Here is a 19,544-nt window from a genome sequence, read left to right as displayed (position 1 = left end):
ATGGAAGTTCCCAGGCTAGGGGTAAAATCAAAGCTGCAGCTGCTGGCCTACCTCACAGCCACAGCAATGCAGGATCCAACACATCTGCAACCTAGACCACAGCTCAGGGCAACACTGGATCCTTAACCTACTGAGTGAGACTAGAGATAGAACCCACATCCTCGTGGATGCTAGCTGTATTCATGAACTACAGTGGGAACTCCCAAAGGAGAAATCTTTAAGGGAGAAAGTCATACATCATTAAGATTGACCCTTTTCTTGAAATCTTTATTTTTTATTATTAGAATTTCATTGATTGACAGTGTTGTGTTAATTTCTGCTGTACAGCATAGTGACCCAGGCATATATTCTTTACTTCATACTATCCCCTATCCCGGTCTATCCCAAGAGATTGGATATAGTTCTCTGAGCTGCACAGTAGGACCTCACTGTTTATCCATTCTAAGTGTAATAATGAAATATTTAGTTTGGTAATTAGGGACATCTGCCCAGGACTTTCATTGCAATTTCTTGCAATTTCTTAGTTTGCTTCGTATAGGACTAGTTTCAACTTAGAGTACTGAGTTTCCAAGAAAATACGTGTAACATATGGCTAGTGGTTATAGTGATAGTTCGCGGTTATAGGCTAATGTTACCATGGCAACTCTAAAAGGCTCTAAGATAACATATAATTACTCATTTCTGTCAAGAGATGACGCCACTTATACACAACAATGTATTATCCAGTTTATTATTTAATATAATCAATTCTAATAATTTCTCAAAATTGTGCATATGAACAAGTAATTGACCTTTGTGCTTTATTGAATTTGCATGCTTTTAGCAATCATTTCTTCTCAAAGAGATATTTTCTGGTGTTTATTTTGTCATTTTCATTTGATTACTATTTCTATTTAAGAGAGCTTCCTCAGTTATTTAGGAAGAAACTTCATTAAGGAACAGACATTTTTATCCCCCAAATTTTATTCCAATTGCATTTTGATTCAAAATGGTATAAAAAGAGAAGTGGAAATAAAAACCAAGGAGACTTTCTCTCTGATAATCCACCTGAGTGTCAATTAGCTGGGTCTGCATTCTTCTAAAACCACAAATATTTATAGAGATTGTCCCTTTAATTCTGAGAAAATGGTTTCCTTAATTATGTTTTTTTGCTTTCAGTTTATGATAGCTTCTCATCAGTCCCTAAATGCCCATAGCTAGTTCTGCCAGCATTTTGGGTTTGTAGGTGATGTGCTTTATGAGGCAAAACATAGCAACACAAATATTTAAATTGCACCCCCCATGTTTTACAACCTCAACTGCTGTATTTTATATAAAGGCCACAAAATGAATATGGTTATTGATGAAAATTGGTTATACCCCAAGGACTTCTGCTCACTGAAATTGGGAATGGATCAGATTGAGAAACCAAAAGCCTATTCTGAGAAAGGTGGGTAAGGAATAAAATCCTCAGGACAGTTACAATTCTCATCGCCAAAAGCTAGAAGTCAGCAAAGGGGGATTTCTATTTTTCATGGTGGAAACTTGATTTCCAATATTACTTAGATATAAGTAATACAGTTTTTATTATTGAGGAAAAGAGTAATTTGTGTGAGTGAATCAAATATATGTAGTTTTAAAATATTACTATATGCTGGAATCTGTCTTTTGGTTTTATTTTATTTCAGTTTTTTTGGTTTTCAATTTATTTTGTGCATGCAATTTTTATTTGGAAATATATCAGAACTTGTTTCTCAAACTGCTTTTCAAAAGATCAGTTTTCAGTGCAAGAGCCACTTGCAAAAATTACATAGTATCTACTTCCATCAGGAAAACAAGCAGGTTCCTTCTTTGTAGGCTGGTAGGCTCTTTATTAAGTCAATTCTAATTTTCACAGTAATTCGTCACCTTGTTTCTTCACCATTCATCTAAAACTATATTTTTTAAGAACTCTTTTGAATCTCTTGGTGAATGATGGCAAACACTCCAAGAAAGCCAAAGCTATTGTCAAGGAGTATGAAATGAGCTAATTTTTGGCAGATCAACTTGAAACTTGTATTTTTCAGGGAAATGTTTGCAACTAGCAATGTTTTGTGTTTACTAGCTCGCCTATCCCCTGCGAGCAGGGTTTCCTGAGATAAAGTTGTTCTTCTGTCAGAGTCAATTCTTCACATATGTTTAGAGCTAATGACTAAATAATATTAAAAGAGCATTATTAAATTTGTTTTGCTCATGAATAATAATAGCAATAGATTTTCATACATTTCTGATTTTGCTCTGGGATTGTGCAGTTTCTTTATATGTATATAGAGAGCCTAATTAAATAATTGTTTAAAAAGTATGTGGAGCTCTTATAAAATCTCAGTCCAAAGTTAAGCTAGTCAGATTGATACACAATTTCCTGCTTATTGTACAGTCTCTATAAGATAATTATAATACACTCTGTAATTGTGTCTAAAGCTTTTCAGTCCCTTAGAAAATGTTCATACATGTCTTTTATGCATCATTATAAATCCCATGACTTTAGTTTAGCTAATTGGTTAGACTCATGACATATTAAGCCATGATTTAATGAAACCTCTTGGAAGTCAATTAATGCTGATTAGTTGACAGAAAGAATACTTGCTGAATTGAAGCAAAGGATAATGAAAATTAATTCACCTAATCACAAGCATTTGTGAGACCATTAAGAACCCATCTCTTAGGAGTTCTCATTGTGGCACAGCAGAAATGAAACCAACTAGTATCCATGAGGATGTGGGTTCAATTTCTGGCCTGACTCAGTGGGTCAGGGATCCAGCATGGCTGTGACTTGTCACGGCTTGGATCTCACGTTGCTGTGGCTGTGGCTTAGGCCAGCAGCTGCAGCTCTGATTCGACCCCTAGCCTGGGAACCTCCTTATGCCACAGGTACCCTAAAAAGAACAAAAGAAAAGAAAAAAAAAAAAAGAAAGTCAAGAAACTTGGCTAGGGTAGCACAGGTTCCAAGAACAAGGTCTGGACCAGAAGCTAATGTTTGTTGCTTGCAACAGTTATCAGTTGTTGTAAGTAACCCATTCAGGGCAGGTGGGTTTTGAAATTGAATGTAACAACATATTAATATGGTGGCACTAATGGGTTTGCATTAACAAGAAATTTCCCCTAAATAGCGTTAGCATATTCTTCTTAGTCCTATGTAGTCAACACTTGTACTTTTGGACTCCTAATTAAACCATGCAACTCAAAATGAATTTTGAACAGACTCACAGACATGCGGAACAGACTTGTGCTTGCCAAAGTGGAGGGTGGGGAGGGAGTGAGATGGACCATAGACAGGGAGTGTGGGCTTAGTAGATGCAAACTATTACATTTAGAATGGATAAACAGTGAGGTCCTACTGTACAGCACAGAGAACTCCATCCAGTCTCTTGGGACAGACCATGATGGGGGATGATACGAGGAAAATAAAGTATATGTATATATATACATGACTGGGTCACTTTCTGTTGATTTACAACATTATGAATCAACTATACTTTTATTAAAAAATACAAAAAAAAAGAATTTTGAAATATATGAAAAAGGTAGACTGTTTAAACTTATGTGGGTTCTATTTTTCACATATAGCATTAAGTTTTCCTGACTTGTAACTTTTTTGTTTGTTTGTCTGTTTATGTTATTAAACCTAAGGACTCTTGGAAAAGATAAAGCTGTACCTTTCAAAGAAAACTCTACCATCGCCCACTGACCGAAAGAAATTTGACCATGACTTTGCCATCTCCACTTCCTTTCATGGAGTCCATAACATTGTCTGGAACCGGAGCAGAACTCGCAAGGTGTTCTGGTTGCTGGTGGTCCTGGGCTCAGTGGGGCTGGTGGTCTGGCAGATTTACAGCCGTCTGGTCAACTACTTCACTTGGCCCACCACAACATCTGTAGAGGTTCAGTATGTGGAAAAGATAGCGTTCCCGGCTGTGACGTTTTGTAATTTAAACAGGTAAAAGTGACTATTTTAATGATAATAAGTCTATAACTTTGTGAGTATAACCATTCTTGGATGACCGAAATAGTTTATATTGTGCTATGTAGTATACACAAAACCACTGACGTTCTTAAATATAATACAAATTTGAGGGGCAAAGAAGCTTCTTGATTTCTTCTTTATTTTCCTTCTTTTTTTCCATCTTTCCTTCCACAATTACAAGCTAGGCTAAGCACCAAACCCTGTATTTAAATAAATGTAGAAGTCTTTATCCTTGCATTTAAAAAGTTTTTTAAGTAGCAAAAAGGAGATAAGCATCAGCAATTACAATGCAGTATGCCTGGTAGTTGTAGATCCACATAAAGGTGTGTGCAGGGGCTCTGAGAGCATAGAGGGCAGAGGCTGGTCTGTCTGGTGTCATGGAGGCTAAGTGTCAAAGAGTGGCCAGGTATTTTGTAGGGTGAGAGGAGGAAAAACTTAAAGATACAGGGAACCACTGTGCACAAGTATGGAGATGTGAAATGCTCCAATGTATTCAGGATGAGATATTTATTACAATGCAAATTTGGCCAAATCCATTAGCATGTGACTTTTGCAAACAGTAGGTTTACCACTCTGCTATTGTTGAGTCCTTGACCACAATTCCCTCCAGAAAACTGCAGTTCTCTGGCTTTGCACGTCCTTCTGTGGGGAAGGCAGCTTTCCCCCAAGTCTTCCATGGAATGCCTTGTAATTGGCTGTGGTCAAGCCTGAACAACCACAGGTAGGATTTTCACCTCTGGGGGCAGGGAGGTGGTTTACTTCAGATCTGCCACTGATCAGCTATTTGACCATGGGCAAGTCATTTAATCTTTCTGAGCTTCAGTTTGCCTGTGTACAAAACAATATAATCTATCCACATGTTTGCTGTTACATAAGATATATATATACCATTTTGTCTCATTCTTGAGGTGCTCTTTAGACAGGTGTTCAATGTATAGTAGATATTATAGCATACATGATTGTTACATATGTATCAAGATCCCCGAAGAGTAGAAGTAAATCAAATGCACTCCCAAAACTTTTCAATACTATTGCCCCATGCTATTTTAAAGGGTATGTGTTCTAACAAAAGTAAACATTGGTTGATTGGTTGATGATATCCTGTATTAAAATAAATTCATATATCTTTTTGAAATTGGTAGTGTAAAGGCCCTCTCAGATAGTTTGCCCAGAGAAACAACCATAACCGATACATTTTATTTTTAAAAATCAACCATTTAAAAGTTAATCACCAAAATATAGAAGGAATTCCTACAACTCAATGGAAAAACAAAACAAAACAAAACCAAAAAAACCCTAAGAACCCAATTTAGAACAAACTGGGGACTTGAACAAACACTGTTCCAAAGAAGGCATACACACAGACAAGAGAAATGTGAAAAAAAATGCTCAGTATCACTAAGCACCATAGAAATGGAAATCAACACTATCACCTCACATCTGTCAAGTGGCCATTACCAAAAACAAAAGACAACAAATGTTGATGAGTATGTGAATAATTTAGAACTCATGCACGCTGTTGGTGGGGATGCAAAATGGTGCATCTGCTATGAAAAATAGTATGGAGTTTCCTCAAGAAATTAAAAATTGATTTAGCATGTGATCTAGCAATCTCACTTCTAAGGTTTTATCCAAAATAATTTAAATCATGCTCTCAAAGAGATATTAACACTCCCATATTCATTGCCTATGATCTAGAAACAACCTAAAAAGCACATCGATGACAAATGGACAGAGAAAATGTGGTATATGCATACAATGGAATATCACTACAGTAAAAGAAGAAGGACATTCTGCAATATGAGATAAGTGGATAAATCTTCAGGATGTCATACTAATTTAAATAAACCAGTCACCGAAAGGCAAATACTGCATTATTCCACTTATGTGAGGTATCTGAAATAGTCAAATTCGTAGAATTGAAGAGTGGAATGTGGTTGCTAGGGGCTGGAGAAAGGGAGGTGAAAATAGGGAGGTACAAGTTAACAGGCATAAAATTTCAGTTAATTCAGATGAGTTTTAGAGATCTGCTGTACAGCCTTGTACCTATGTCAACAATCCTTCATTGCACACTTTCATTTGTTAGGAGGGAAGATTTCAGGTTAAGTATTCCTATCACATAAGGTAACTTTTTTTTCATTTTTAAAAGTTTTGTTGAAATATATTTGATTTACAAGGTTGTGATAATTTCTCTTGTACGACAAAGTGATTCAGTTGTAAATGTACACACATCCATTCTTTTTCAGATTCTTTTCTCACATAGATTATAACAAAATATTGAGTAGACTTCTCTGTGCTACACAGCAGATCCCCTTGGACAATCGTTCCATATACCTCAGTGTGCATATGCCAATCTCAACTCCCATCCATCCCACCCCACTGGTCCTCCTTGGTAACCATACATTTTTCAAAGTCTATGTGTCTATTTCTATTCTGCAAATAAGTTCATTTGTATCCTTTATTTTAGATTCCACATATAAGTGATATCATATGATATTTGTATTTCTCTGTTTGACTTACTTCACCTTATATGATAATCTCTAGGTCCATTCATGTTGCTGCAAATGGCATTATTTCATTCTTTTTTATGACTGAGTAGTATCCCATTGTATATAAGTACCATATCTTCTTTATCCACTCCTCTATCAATGGATATTTAGGTTACGTCCATTTCTTGGCTACTGTATATAGCACTGCAGTGAACACTGGGGTATCTATATCTTTTCAAGTCATTTTTTTCTCCAGATAGATGTCTAGGAGTGGGATTGCTGGATCATATGGTAGTTCTATTTTTAGTTTTTTGAGGAATCTCCATACTGTTTTCCATAGTGGTTGCACCAATTTACAGTCCCACCGACAGTGTAAGATGGTTCCCTTTTCTCCACAGCCTCTCCAGCATTTATTGTTTGTAGACATTTTGTTGATGGCCATTCTGGCTGGTGTAAGATATTACCGCATACTGGTTTTGATTTGCATTTCTCTAATAATGAGTGACACTGAACATCTTTTCATATGTTTTTTTGGCCATCTGTGTGTTTCCTTTGGAGAAATGTCTATTTAGATTTTCTGCCCATTTTTTGATTGGGTTTTTTTGTTTGTTTTTTAATGTTGAACTGAAGGAGATGTTTGGAGATTAACCCCTTGTCAGTCACTTCATTTGCAAATATTTTCCCCTATTCTATGGGGTTTTCTAAATTAGCAGAAATAAAATCATATCTACTACAATGATTGGAATATAATAAAGTGTATCAAATGTATACATACAAAACAACCATTTGAAGTAGCTAGAAATTATCCTCAAGAAATACAGCAAATGAATAAATACTTCTTCAGGAAAATCCACTAAGTCTCAACAAGAACTATGACAGTCTACAGAACTTGAGCTATAAATTGCTCCCTCCTTCCCCTTTCCTGTCTCAGCATGGCAGGAAGTCCACTCCAGGTGGGTTTGACCAAGAAGATAAAATTCTTTCATCTCCTTTCTTCTAGTCAAGGACTACAGTGTGCCCTGGGAAATGTAGGCTGAAAGCCTTCCATATCCAATCTAGCTCCATGTTCGCAGAGGCTAAATTCCAGATGAGAATACTTAAGAGGCTGGGGGTTCCCTTCCTTATGGGACCCCCCCCCGCCAAGTTATGGGGTGGAAGCTCTATCAAAAGTGTGGTAGGTTGAGATAATCACCTTAATCCCAGCCTGCTCAAGGATGGAGGCTTCACATGGAGTGAGACAAAGTCAGAGGTCAAGGAATCTCTTCCCTGCCCAGAAACATCCATGTAAATATTTTGCCTTTTGGGAAAGGTAGGCTATAATAAAAATGAATTCTGAATCTCTCCCCAGATGAACTCTGCTTCAAACAGAGTGTGGTGAAGTTCAACCTGGCTTGTAACAGACAATAGTAAAGTTAAAGCCTAAAGATGCTCTCAAAAACACCACAGATTTGGTGGTAAACAATTAAGAGGAAGTCCATATGAATGAGCTAAGCCATCAGCCAGCTATTACTCCAATAAGAATTTAAGAAGTAGACATATAAGAAGAGTCTTTCTGGAGTAGGAAGAACTTTCAAAGACTGGCCTCAAAATCTCCTGGGAAAAGTTTCAAATTTAATTAGGCCAGAATATGGAGCAATTTTTTGCCCCAGGATATTGTTAAAAATAATAGAGCATAAGAGGATGAAAAGACAAGCCTGGAATGAGAGAAATATTTGCAAAAGACATATCTGATGAAAAACCCTATCCAAAATATACAAAGAACTATTAAAATTTAAACAATAATAAAAAAAACTAGATTTAAAATTGGTCCATACACCTTAACAGACACCTCACCAAAGAAAATATACAAATAGCAGTAGCTCATAAAAAGATAAGTGCTACATAAATTTTGTTGGAGTTTAGTTGACTTATAATACTGTGTTAGTTTCAGATATACAACAAAGTAAATCAGTTATACAAATATCCAATCTTTTTCAGATTCTTTTCCCATATAGGTCACAAAAGAATATTGAGTAGATTTCCCTGTCCTATACAGTAGGTCCTTCTTACTTGTCTATTTTATACATAGTAATGCATATACATTAATTCCAATCTCCTAATTTATCCTTCCCAATGTTTCTCCTTTGGTAACCATAAGTTCAGTTTTGAAATCTTTGAGTCTCTGTTTTGCAAATAAGTTCTTTGTATCACTTTTATTAGATTCTGCATATAAGCAATATCATATATTTCAGACAATGAAATGTTATTTACCAGTTAAAAAAAAAAAGCCATGACAAGACATGGAGGAAATTTAAATGCATATTATTACATTTTTTAAAAAAAGCTAATCAGAAAAGGATGCATACTGTATAATTCCAACTATGTGACATTCTGGAAAAGGCAAAACTATAGAGAAAGTAAAAAGATCAGTGGTTTCCATGGATAAAAGGAGAGGGAGGGATGAATAGACAGAGCACAGAGTATTTTTAGGGCAGTAAAAATACTCTGATGTTATAATGGTAGATATATGACAGCATATATTTACTAAATGCATAGAATGTACACAAGAGGGAATCCTGGTATAAACTCTGGTCTTTGGATGATAATGATGTACTGATGGAGGTTCATCAATTATAACAAATGTCCTACTCTGAATGGGACATGTTGATAATGGGGAAGTTCATGCATGCGTAGGAGCAGAGGTACATGGGAAAGCTCTGAATCTTCTGCTTGAGTTGCTGTGAATCTAAAACTTCTTTTAAAAAAATGAAGTCTGTTAAAAAAAAAAAATTGATCCAGCAATTCATGGAATCTAACCACAGGGTGTGATAGCAACAGTGGCAGATGGGTTAATAGGGAAATAAGAGAAAGAGATAGTCAGATAAAACTGCCAAAGCAATTGTCATCAAATGGTACCAAAAGGTATCAAGAGGTGTGACTGCCTGAGTCTGTGCCCTTTAATAGTGACATCGGGGAATCCACAGTGGGGGCAGGTGGAGGGGAGAAATAGACTTTACCAGAAGAGTTCATCTCTCACTAAGCAAAAACTAATTTAAAAAAAAGGCCAAAAAAAAAAAAAAATTTCCAGGGGAAGAAAGGATTATTTCAGTGGTGGGATAATGCCTCCCTAAAATTCCCAATTACCCAAACATTTATTTAACAAATATTTACCTTACTCTCACTGTATTCCAAGCACTCTTCTAAATGTCTAAGAAGTAATTTAATCATCCAAATAACCGTTTGAACAGGTAATATTAAAAGATATCAGTATATTAACTTATACAATATATTAACATTCACAATTTTATAAGTGAGAAAACTGAGTCACAGTGAGATGAATAAAGGGAGTGGCTGTGACAGGGCTGGATCTGAAAAGCAGAACTACTGTGAGTGACATATGGTAAGGGATTTATTACAGGGATTCAGCTCCACTAAATCCTAGGGGCTGGGTAAGCAATCTTTGCAGGTCTGTTGCCTCTGTTTCTGGTGCTGGACCTGAAGTCAGTAGGATCAGCAATTAGAAATGAAGATAGATTTGAAGTGAGGGAAATAAACAAACTGAAAATGTGTATTTCACTACCTCTGACCTTGATGGTGCAGGTGACCTGCAAGGTAAATTGGCATCTTCTCTAGATTGTGCCAAGACCAGCTCAGCAGGTAAGGGCTGAAGAATGGTTGCTGTGAAACTTAAGGAAAAAGTTAACATAAAACAAGACAAGGGACATTTATCTTAATTAAAGGCGGGAACTAGGGGACTCAAGGTCTCAGGGACCAAGAGCGCTGCCTCAAGAAACCACACTGCTTTTATTGGGTTCTTTAGTATTCCAGTGAGGAGGGGGTTGTAGGTGCAGGATATAGGTTTTTTAAAAATTATTTTAAAAGTCACATAGCCGGTAGCGGATTAAGCTTTTATTCTGACCTTTAAGCATTTAGCAATCATTAGCATTTTTTTGGTCTTATTTTTAATTTTTTTTTAATTTTTAAAAAAGTTTTAATTAAAGTATAGTTGATTTACAGTGTTCCGTCAGTTTTTGCTATATAGCAAAGTGACCTAGTCATACATACATACATGTATATACATATATATTCTTTTTCAGATATTATTTTCTATAGTGTTTTATCACAAATGATTGTATATAGTTCCCTGTACTATACAGCAGGACCTCATTGCTTATCCATTCTATTTTTTTTCTTTTTTTTCATTTTTTTTATTACTCAAATGAATTTATCACATCTGTAATAGTATAATGATCATAACAATCTGATTTCACAGGATCTCCATCCCACAGCCCAAGCACATTCCCCCACCCCCCAAACTGTCTCCTCCGGAGACCATAAGTTTTTCAATGTCTGTGAGTCAGCATCTGTTCTGCAAAGAAGTTCCGTCTGTCCTTTTTTCAGATTCCACGTGTCAGTGAAAGCATTTGATGTTGGTGTCTCATTGTATGGCTGACTTCACTTAGCATAATAGTTGACCTAAATGTCCATCGACAGAGGAGTGGATCCAGAAGATGTGGTACATATATACACAATGGAATATTACTCAGCCATTAAAAAGAATGAAATACCAGCATTTTTTGCAACATGGATGGACCTAGAAACAATCATTAGCATTTGAGGAAGCTTGGCATCAGCTATCAATGCATAGCATTCTAGAGAATCACCATTGTGCTTCTGCAGACCTTGTGCCTATCTGCAGCAACCCAGCATGCCTAGGTTTGCACCTTGGTTCTCCTTGCTAATGCATATCCTGCTAACAACCCTTCATAAACCCCTTGGGGCCATGAGGCTCATCTTCCTCTTATTCTTTAGAGGGCATATCATGCTGTGCAAATGGTGTACCTATATGCACAGGTCTGGTGTGCCTAGACCAACGCATGATGTCCTCATTCAGCTAACCACATCAATAACTTATGCCTTTAGGTCTTTGTTCTTAAGCTTAAGTCATTTACCAGCACTGCAACTGTTTTTCAAGTAGGAATATGGGGTAAAGAAGGCAGGACAAGATGGAGTTTTCAGCATAGAAAATAGAAGCAAAGAGGCTAAGAAAATATTGTAGAAACATGTCTCGTGACAAGATTGTACTCACCTTGGCTCAGGATTTGAAGAAGCTGAGAGAGGAGATTGGACCAGAGCTGGAGGAGCTGCAGCCCTGAATGCTGCAACATACAAACAAGTTGAGTTAGTAGACCCACCACAATGTACATGAGCAACATCTCCCACCCTGCAATGAACTTTAGATTGTACCTAGATCCAAGGGAAAGATTGGGAAATGTAGTTGCAGTGTAGCCATATGGGCTCAGTACAGAACATGGCCAATGTGAACCCAGGAAATCTTAATCTATATTATCTTTTCTTAAATTAGAGTGCAGTTGATTTACAGTGTTGTGTCAATTTCTGAGGTACAGCATAGTGAGATACACACACACATTCTTTTTCTCATACTATCTTTCATCATGTTCTATCCCAAGAGACCGGATATAGTTCTCTGTCATATATAGTAGGACCTTATTGCTTATTCATTCTAAAGGTAATAGTTTGCATCTACCACCCCAAACTCCCAGTCCATCCCACTCCCTTCCCCCTATGTCCATCAGTCTGTTTCTGTTTTGTAGATAGGATAATATGTACCATATTTTAGATTCTACATATAAGTGATATAACATGGTATTTTTTTTTCCTTTTTAGGGCTGCACCCACAGCATATGGAAGTTCCCAGGCTAGGGGTTAAATCAGAGGTACAGCTGCCAGCCTACACCACAGTCACAGAAATGCTGGGTCCAAGCCATATTTGACCTACACCACAGCTCATGGCAATGCCAGACCCCCAACCCACTGAGGGAGGCCAGGAATCACACCCGCATCCTCATGGATAATAGTTGGATTCATTTCTGCTGTGCTGCAATAGGAAGTCCTGTACCACATATACTTAATCCATTCATCTATTGATGGACATTTAAGTTTTTTCCATGTCTTGGCTATTGTGAATAGTGCTACAATGAACATAGGGGTGCATGTATCTTTTTGAATGAAAGTTTTGTTGGGATACACGCCCAGGAGTGGGCTTGCTGGATCATATCGTAGTTCTATATTTGGTTTTCTGAGGACCCTCCATACTGTTTTCCACCATCTATATTTTTAACAATTACACCTCCCCACCTCTTTCTTTATACTGGTCCTGGAGATCCATTTGAATGTATCCATATCGAGGTCTGGGAGTTATTCTAGGTAAGTGAAACTATCCATAGAAATACAAAGTAGATTATAGGAGGTGACAAAGTCCTGTTAGGAATTCAATTCTGCTTGAATGTATTATGCATGGGGGAATATATAGGAGATAAAATGGAAAAGATGATAGGTCTCAGATAATTGTCTTTTAGAAAATAAGTGTATATTATTCTAAATATTGCCTTTCTTCCCACTAATAGGTTTCAAACAGAAGCCGCAGCCAAATTTGGCATTATTTTTTTCTTATGGAATATTGTATCCAAAGTCCTTCATCTTCAGGGAATCCAAACTAATTCCACAGGCTCTAAAGAAGCTATTGATTTTCTTGCAAGTCACCAAAACTTCAGCATTGCAGAATTTGTCAAGAAAAATGGTTTTTATCTCAACAGTAGCACTTTGTTAGAATGCAACTTTTTTGGAAAGCCATGTGGACCAAAGGTAAATGGTTGGATATTTCTTCAAATTTCATCAATATAAAAAGCTACTTCAGGAGTTCCTGTGGTGACTCAGTGGCAATGAACCTGACTAGTATCCATGAGGATGCATTTTCAATCCCTGGCCTTGCTCAGTGGGTTAAAGAGGTATGGTGTAGTTCACAGATGAGGCTCGGATCTGGCGTTGCTGTTGCTGTGGTGTAGGCTGGCAGCTGCAGCTCTGATTCAACCCCTTGCCTGGAAACTTCCTTATGACACTGGTGCATCCTTAAAAAAAAAAAAGGCAAGAAAATCTTCACTGTACCCTTTCACACTGAGATAAAGATTACTCCTAGGGGGAATCAACCTAAATTTGCTCAAAATTAGATTTCATTAGCTCATCTTTATATCAGGGGTGTGGAATATCCTTTTCAAATAAGAAAAGAGAGAGAACAGAGTTTTTGATGATCTTTCTTGCAGGATAGTCCTTTTGAAAAGGAAAATCCTGTCTGTGGTTCCACATCCCAGCCAAGGATTCAGCCACCTATGGATTGTATAGGAATATAGTGCGTATTTATTGACAAAAGTAGACCTGTGCCATTCACACCCTTGTTGTTCAATAGTCAATTGTGTATGAAAATGTCAGAATTTGATAATCATAAACAAATTGATGAATGCATATTACAAAAAAATGGAAAACTTATTGAATACAAATAAAAATTGGCAAATTATCTATACTTTTTGCTATTCCTGCGTTCTACCTTACAGCGCTGTGATTAAGAAAAGAAAGTTACAATTTACACCTTGAAAGTTACCAAAATACCCAACTGATTGTGTTTTCTTTGATTTATTTTCATATTGGAGGATTTTGCACATATCTTCACTGAATACGGAAATTGTTTTACTTTTAATCATGATGAAAATATCCAAGCAAATGAAAAAGTGAGTGTTTCTGGAAGAGGCTTAAGTTTGCTCTTCAATGTCCATCAGGTATTGAATTTCCTTAAACTTGGCCAGGGATCAAATAAGAATGCAGAGGGGTTTCAGATGCTGTGCCTTGTAAAATTGTCCCCACAAGTTTTTTATTAGTTTAGACAGGACTCCCAAGGATGAAACAGCTGACTTAGAGATTTAAAAGGAACAATTTAAGAGCATAACCTGGATATTTTTAGCTATACTACTTACTGTCATTTTTATGACTCTGGAAATATTCCTGCCACAAAATAAGGAAACTAGATATTTCTTTTTATTTATTTATTTATTTATCTTTTCTAGGGCCGCACCCGGGGCATATGGAGGTTCCCAGGCTAGGGGTATAATTGGTGCTGTAGCTGCTGGCCTGCACCACAGCCACAGCAACGCCAGATCCGAGCCATTTCTGCAACCTACACCACAGCTCACGGCAATGCTGGATCCTTAATCCACTGGGCGGGGCCAGGGATCGAACCCACAACCTCATGGTTCCTAGTCGGATTCGTTAACCACTGAGCCCCGACGGGAACTCCCAAGGAAACTAGATATTTCTAAACCACAATATATATTGTTAATTTAAGGTGACCCTATGCATTTAAAAAATACTTTTTAGATTTTCATGTATATAGGCAGTAGGTTTTTGAAAGAAGCCATGACTATTCATTTGAAAAATCATAGAATGTATAGTCTGAAAAGATGATGAAATAATAATTGCTATGAGAAAAATACTGTATAAATGAACTTTGCCTAAGGCTGGTTCTGTAAATTTGTATTTGGTATAAGAAATTCTAAGTGTTAAGGCCTAGGAGGCAGATGTCCAGCCACCTTGTGGTGGTGTTATATTCAAGAGTACATGGTATAGGTCTCACCCATGGTTAATTTCCACCTGTCTTGCACAATCATTTCTAGTGTAACACACTTAGAGGTATTCAGCTCCATTATGTATTTTTCACTTTTTTCATCTTTTTTTTTAATGGCTGCACCTGTGGCATAAGAAAGTTCCCCAGCTAGGGATTGAATTAGGGCTGCAGCTTCAGGCCTATGCCACAGCCATGAAAAAACCAGATCTGAGCTGCATCTGTTGACTTACACCATAGCTTGTGGCAATGCCAAATCCTTAACCCACTGAGTGAGGCCAGGGACCAGACCCACACCCTCACGGACACTGTGTTGAGTTCTTAATCTGCTGAACCACAACGGGAACTCCTGGCTCCATTATTGTTGTTTTGCAAATGAAGATTCGGAAATGCTGTTGAATTAAGTATCCAAAATCATACAGTTAATGGCAAAGATGAGAAATAAAATTAGCCTGCCTGAAGCTCATCAAACTGCCCTCCCTCTAATCCAAGTGAACTAGGCCAATGGTTACTTTCAAAGACTTTATCTTAAGGCACACTTCATAATTTCTTTCTGGAGCCCATTCAAGATGCTTTTCTTTATGTTCAAACACAGCATCACATGGTGCAATGCATGTACCCAGGCTCATATATCTAGTTCCTCAATATTTAAGTCATTTAACTATTAGCTGAATGGTCTTTTCAAATATTAAATAATGAATTCTATAAACTAGAATTTCCCAAATGTTTTTATGAGGCAATGAACATCTGCAAATTCAATGCAACCTTCTGTAAGTGAATGGAGCTGAAATATTTCTCCAGGTTAGCCAGTTAAATGTTCCTTAGAGTCATAGCAGGACCAGGAATAATAAAGTCCTGAGTTTCAAATGGAAGAGTAAGCAAATTTATGCGATGCAATTGCATGTGCAGTAGAGACATTCACAAGAAAAATCATCACATCCCCAAGTCCATTCTCTCTCCTTATAACCTGAGCTTACATCTAACAACAAAGTCGCCAGAAGTTTAGTCTTGCATTTCTTCATCTGACCTAAGATTTATAGAAGGAACTAGTGTTAAAGAAGTAATAAATGTTTTCACTTCTATGGGGAAATGGATTTGCATTTTAAGGCAGGCCAGAAATTTCCATTGTGAAGAGAAGGAGAGAGCCAAATGATTTTCTAAAACAAATAAGCAAAGAGAACAGCCAAGGAGGAAGCAACTAATAGGCAAACAGGGTGAAGAGATGACCCGGGGAAATCTGGTGATTGACAGTCTTGAAATGTACTGAACTATGGTCATCACCTAAGGCAAAAGGTGGAGAACCACTAAGGCCTTGATCTGTGGCTCAACCATGAAAAGCGTACTCTAGTTATTTAATTTTCAGCTTTCATGGAAACAAAGATGTTGCATACTGATATGAAATATTTGATTTTAAATAACTCAAAGGCTATCGCAAGGTGATAAAACTCAGCCTTAAACTTGAGCAGAATTGATATCAACTTATAATTTGAGAAATACATTTTTGTTTCAGAAGGACTTTACTGATGACCCAACCCTTGGCTTTGTCGATTCTGGGATCATCTTTGTTATCCATTCACCAATGACGGTGCCACAGTTTGATGGCTTAGGTTTGTCTTCACCTGTGGGAACGCATGCACGGGTAACCATCCGCCAGGTGAAGGTAAATAAATATAAAAAGGTAAATATAGGATGGATTGGGAGTTTGGGATTGGCTTATGTACACAATTGTATATGAACTGGATTGTTGACAGGACCTGCTGTATCTCACAGGGAACTCTACCCAATATTCCGTGATAAACTGTATGAGAAAAGAATAAGAAAAAGAATAGATGTGTGTATAACTTTATCACTTTGCTGTACAGTAGAAATTAATGCAATATTGTAAATCAGCTGTACTTCAATAAGACTTTTAAAATGAAAAAAGGTAAATATAATTGCAAAATACAGAGTCTAAGGGAACTCAGTGGGAACCATGAACACATAAGCACAGAAATAATAACCTTTCATTAGAAAAACCTTTCAACTACCACTGGAAAGTCCATACTTTCATTTTAGATACTTTTCCTTTACTGGGAGGCTTACATTTAGTCAAAACAGTGAATTCACATATGACATGGAAGTGAATACAGGGAAGCCTAGCAAATTCAAGTTAACTTAAAATTTCATTCGAGTTGGAAAGTGGCAGTAAGAATGCAGAGGTGCCAAGTGGCTGAACTGTGCATTTTCTCCAGGAGACTTTCTGGAAAGGAGAAAATCAGCAGGCAGAACTCTTGGAATCAGCTGTTTCCAGCAGGTTTCCATTTGCCAGTCACTTGCTCTGTAGTTTCCTAGATTTGTTTCCTGAATTTCCATCACTTCTCTGCTATCTGAGGGCCAAGGAGTAATACTTTCTTTCATAGTTACTCTAAAGTTTAAGAGAAATAATATAACAAAATCACTTACCACATTACCTGGCACATAATAGGTACCCAATAAAGGACCTTTTATTTTAATTGAAGTATAGTTAATTTACAATGTTGTGTTGGTTTCTGGTGTACAGCAAATTGATTCATATTTCTTATATTCTGTTACATTATGGTTTATCACACCATATTGTAGTTCCCAGTGCCCTACAGTAGGACCCTTTTGTTTATCTATCCTATATATAATAGTTTGCATATGCTAACCCCAAACTCCCAGTCCTTCCTGCCCCCCCTTTCCATTGGCAACTACAAGTTTGTTTTCTGTGTCCGTGAGTCTATTTTAAAGGATTTTTGTGTGCATGTGTGATTTTGGTTGCTGTTTTGTGGGTGGGTTTATTAATATGTTAGAATATCATTTCCATAAATGATACTCTATTTCCTTGCATGAGTTAATTTTTAGAGCACTCTGTCTGATTTTATTGATTTATGATGATGGTTTATTTTTATTTTATTGGTTCACTACAGGTACAGAGCATTTAGGATGAATGTTAAACCATTAGACTTGCCTTCGGGGATTTTTTCAAGTTAATAGAGTAGGCAAAATAGGCAAATGTAGTTAACTAAAAAAAAAAACAAAACAAAGACTTCTGAGAGAACAGTGAAAATGCGTATCAGCCTCTCTCTTCTTGGTGAGAAAAATAGGAGAATTAACTCAGACAAATCCCCTGATCCAGGTGTTTATCTTGTCCTAAGACAGTCCATCAGGAACATCCTTGGGGAGAATGTAACCCTCACCTGGAGCTTCAGAATTTCAGGACCTACAGCATCTCCGGCTGCTTGAAGGAATGCAGAGCTTGGCACATAGAGAAGCAGTGCGGGTGTCTACCTTTTCTGCTTCCTGGTAAATCTAGCACCGCCATGTACCTCTCTTTAATTTGATTTACTTAATCTGAAATATGGAAATAAACAGACCATAAAACTAAGAAACTCTACTCTGGAAAAATCATCCATGTGACAGATAAATCACAAGTGACAGATTGTAAATCCATAAACTCATAGTTGACAGCTTAAAATTATTATTCCTGGGAGTTCCTGTTATGGCACAGTGGAAATGAATCCAATTCGTATCCATGAGGATGCAGGTTCAATCTCTGCCTTCACTCAGTGGATTAAGGATTTGGTGTTGCTGTGAGCTGTGGTGTAGGTAGCAGACACGGCTTGGATCTGGTATTGCAGTGCTTACGGGTGTAGGCAGGCAGCTCAGCTCTAATTCAAGCCCTAGCCTGGGAAATTCCATATGTCGCTGGTGCAGCACTGAAAAGCAAAAAAACAAACAAACAAACAAACAAATAAATAATAAACAAATCATTCCTACTTAAAATATTTTAGAATGATATGGACAAATGGAAAGAAACATGGAAGTAACAAAAACATTATTATTCTTCCTCTCAATGTATGTTTTCATTGGGTATTATGTGTTCATATTACTTTTGCAAAAGAATAAATGGATGGATGGGTAGATAGATATAAATAAGAAAGAAGAGTTCCTGTCGTGGCGCAGTGGTTAAAGAATCCGACTAGCAACCATGAGGTTGCTGGTTCGATTCCTGGCCTTGCTCAGTGGGCTAAGGATCTGGCATTGTCGTGAGCTGTGGTCTAGGTCTCAGACGTGGCTCAGATCCCACGTTGCTGTGGCTCTGGCGTAGGCCAGCAGCAACAGCTCCGATTAGACCCCCTAGCCTGGGAACCTCCCTATGCCATGGGAGCGGCCCTAGAAAAGACTAAATAAATAAATATTTTTTTATCATGCCACTTATAAATATTTCCATTTATTGTTTTTAAGGAAATGGGGTAGAGTGTGACCTACAAAAGTTTTACAACTGTGTGTCTCCTATACTTGGTAAGTGGCTTCATTTATTTCTTTGTTTTCGGTATTCACATGAAAGCTGCTTGGAATGATATTTGAAAGTTCCTCCTAAGGTGACACATGTTTTCACACAAAACTTCCATCTTTCCTTTGTTCAAATGTCTGACATTTTTATAGAAATAAGCACAGAGACTTTCTGGGAAAAGTTTTTTATCTCTAACAGAGATCTGTGTCCCCTGATTCCATCAATTCAAGGATAACAACCCCTATGTTGTATATTGTCTCCTTTGCAGTATTTATACTAAAAATAAATAAAATTATAAATACCATTTGTTAAGAAAGTAGTGATTGAACT

At 37.1% G+C, this 19,544-nt stretch overlaps 1 protein-coding gene across 1 annotated transcript in view; it reads left to right on the top strand.

Moving 5' to 3' along the window:
• ASIC5 (acid sensing ion channel subunit family member 5) overlaps window positions 1,355–19,544 on the top strand; it is a 28,189-nt gene continuing 9,999 nt past the window's right edge. The window contains exons 1-7 of the mRNA XM_003128998.4: window positions 1,355–1,429; window positions 3,649–3,955; window positions 12,879–13,116; window positions 13,956–14,081; window positions 16,431–16,580; window positions 18,076–18,223; window positions 19,166–19,222. Of these exons, the coding sequence (XP_003129046.1) occupies window positions 1,390–1,429; window positions 3,649–3,955; window positions 12,879–13,116; window positions 13,956–14,081; window positions 16,431–16,580; window positions 18,076–18,223; window positions 19,166–19,222 (1,066 nt within the window). The 5' untranslated portion in view covers window positions 1,355–1,389. The remainder of the gene's footprint in view (window positions 1,430–3,648; window positions 3,956–12,878; window positions 13,117–13,955; window positions 14,082–16,430; window positions 16,581–18,075; window positions 18,224–19,165; window positions 19,223–19,544) is intronic.

The sequence above is a fragment of the Sus scrofa genome, chromosome 8 (assembly GCF_000003025.6).
Source record: "Sus scrofa isolate TJ Tabasco breed Duroc chromosome 8, Sscrofa11.1, whole genome shotgun sequence".
Taxonomy (NCBI): domain Eukaryota; kingdom Metazoa; phylum Chordata; class Mammalia; order Artiodactyla; family Suidae; genus Sus; species Sus scrofa.
Note: the sequence above shows the minus strand (reverse complement) of the source record. Positions and strands in the feature narration are given on the sequence as shown.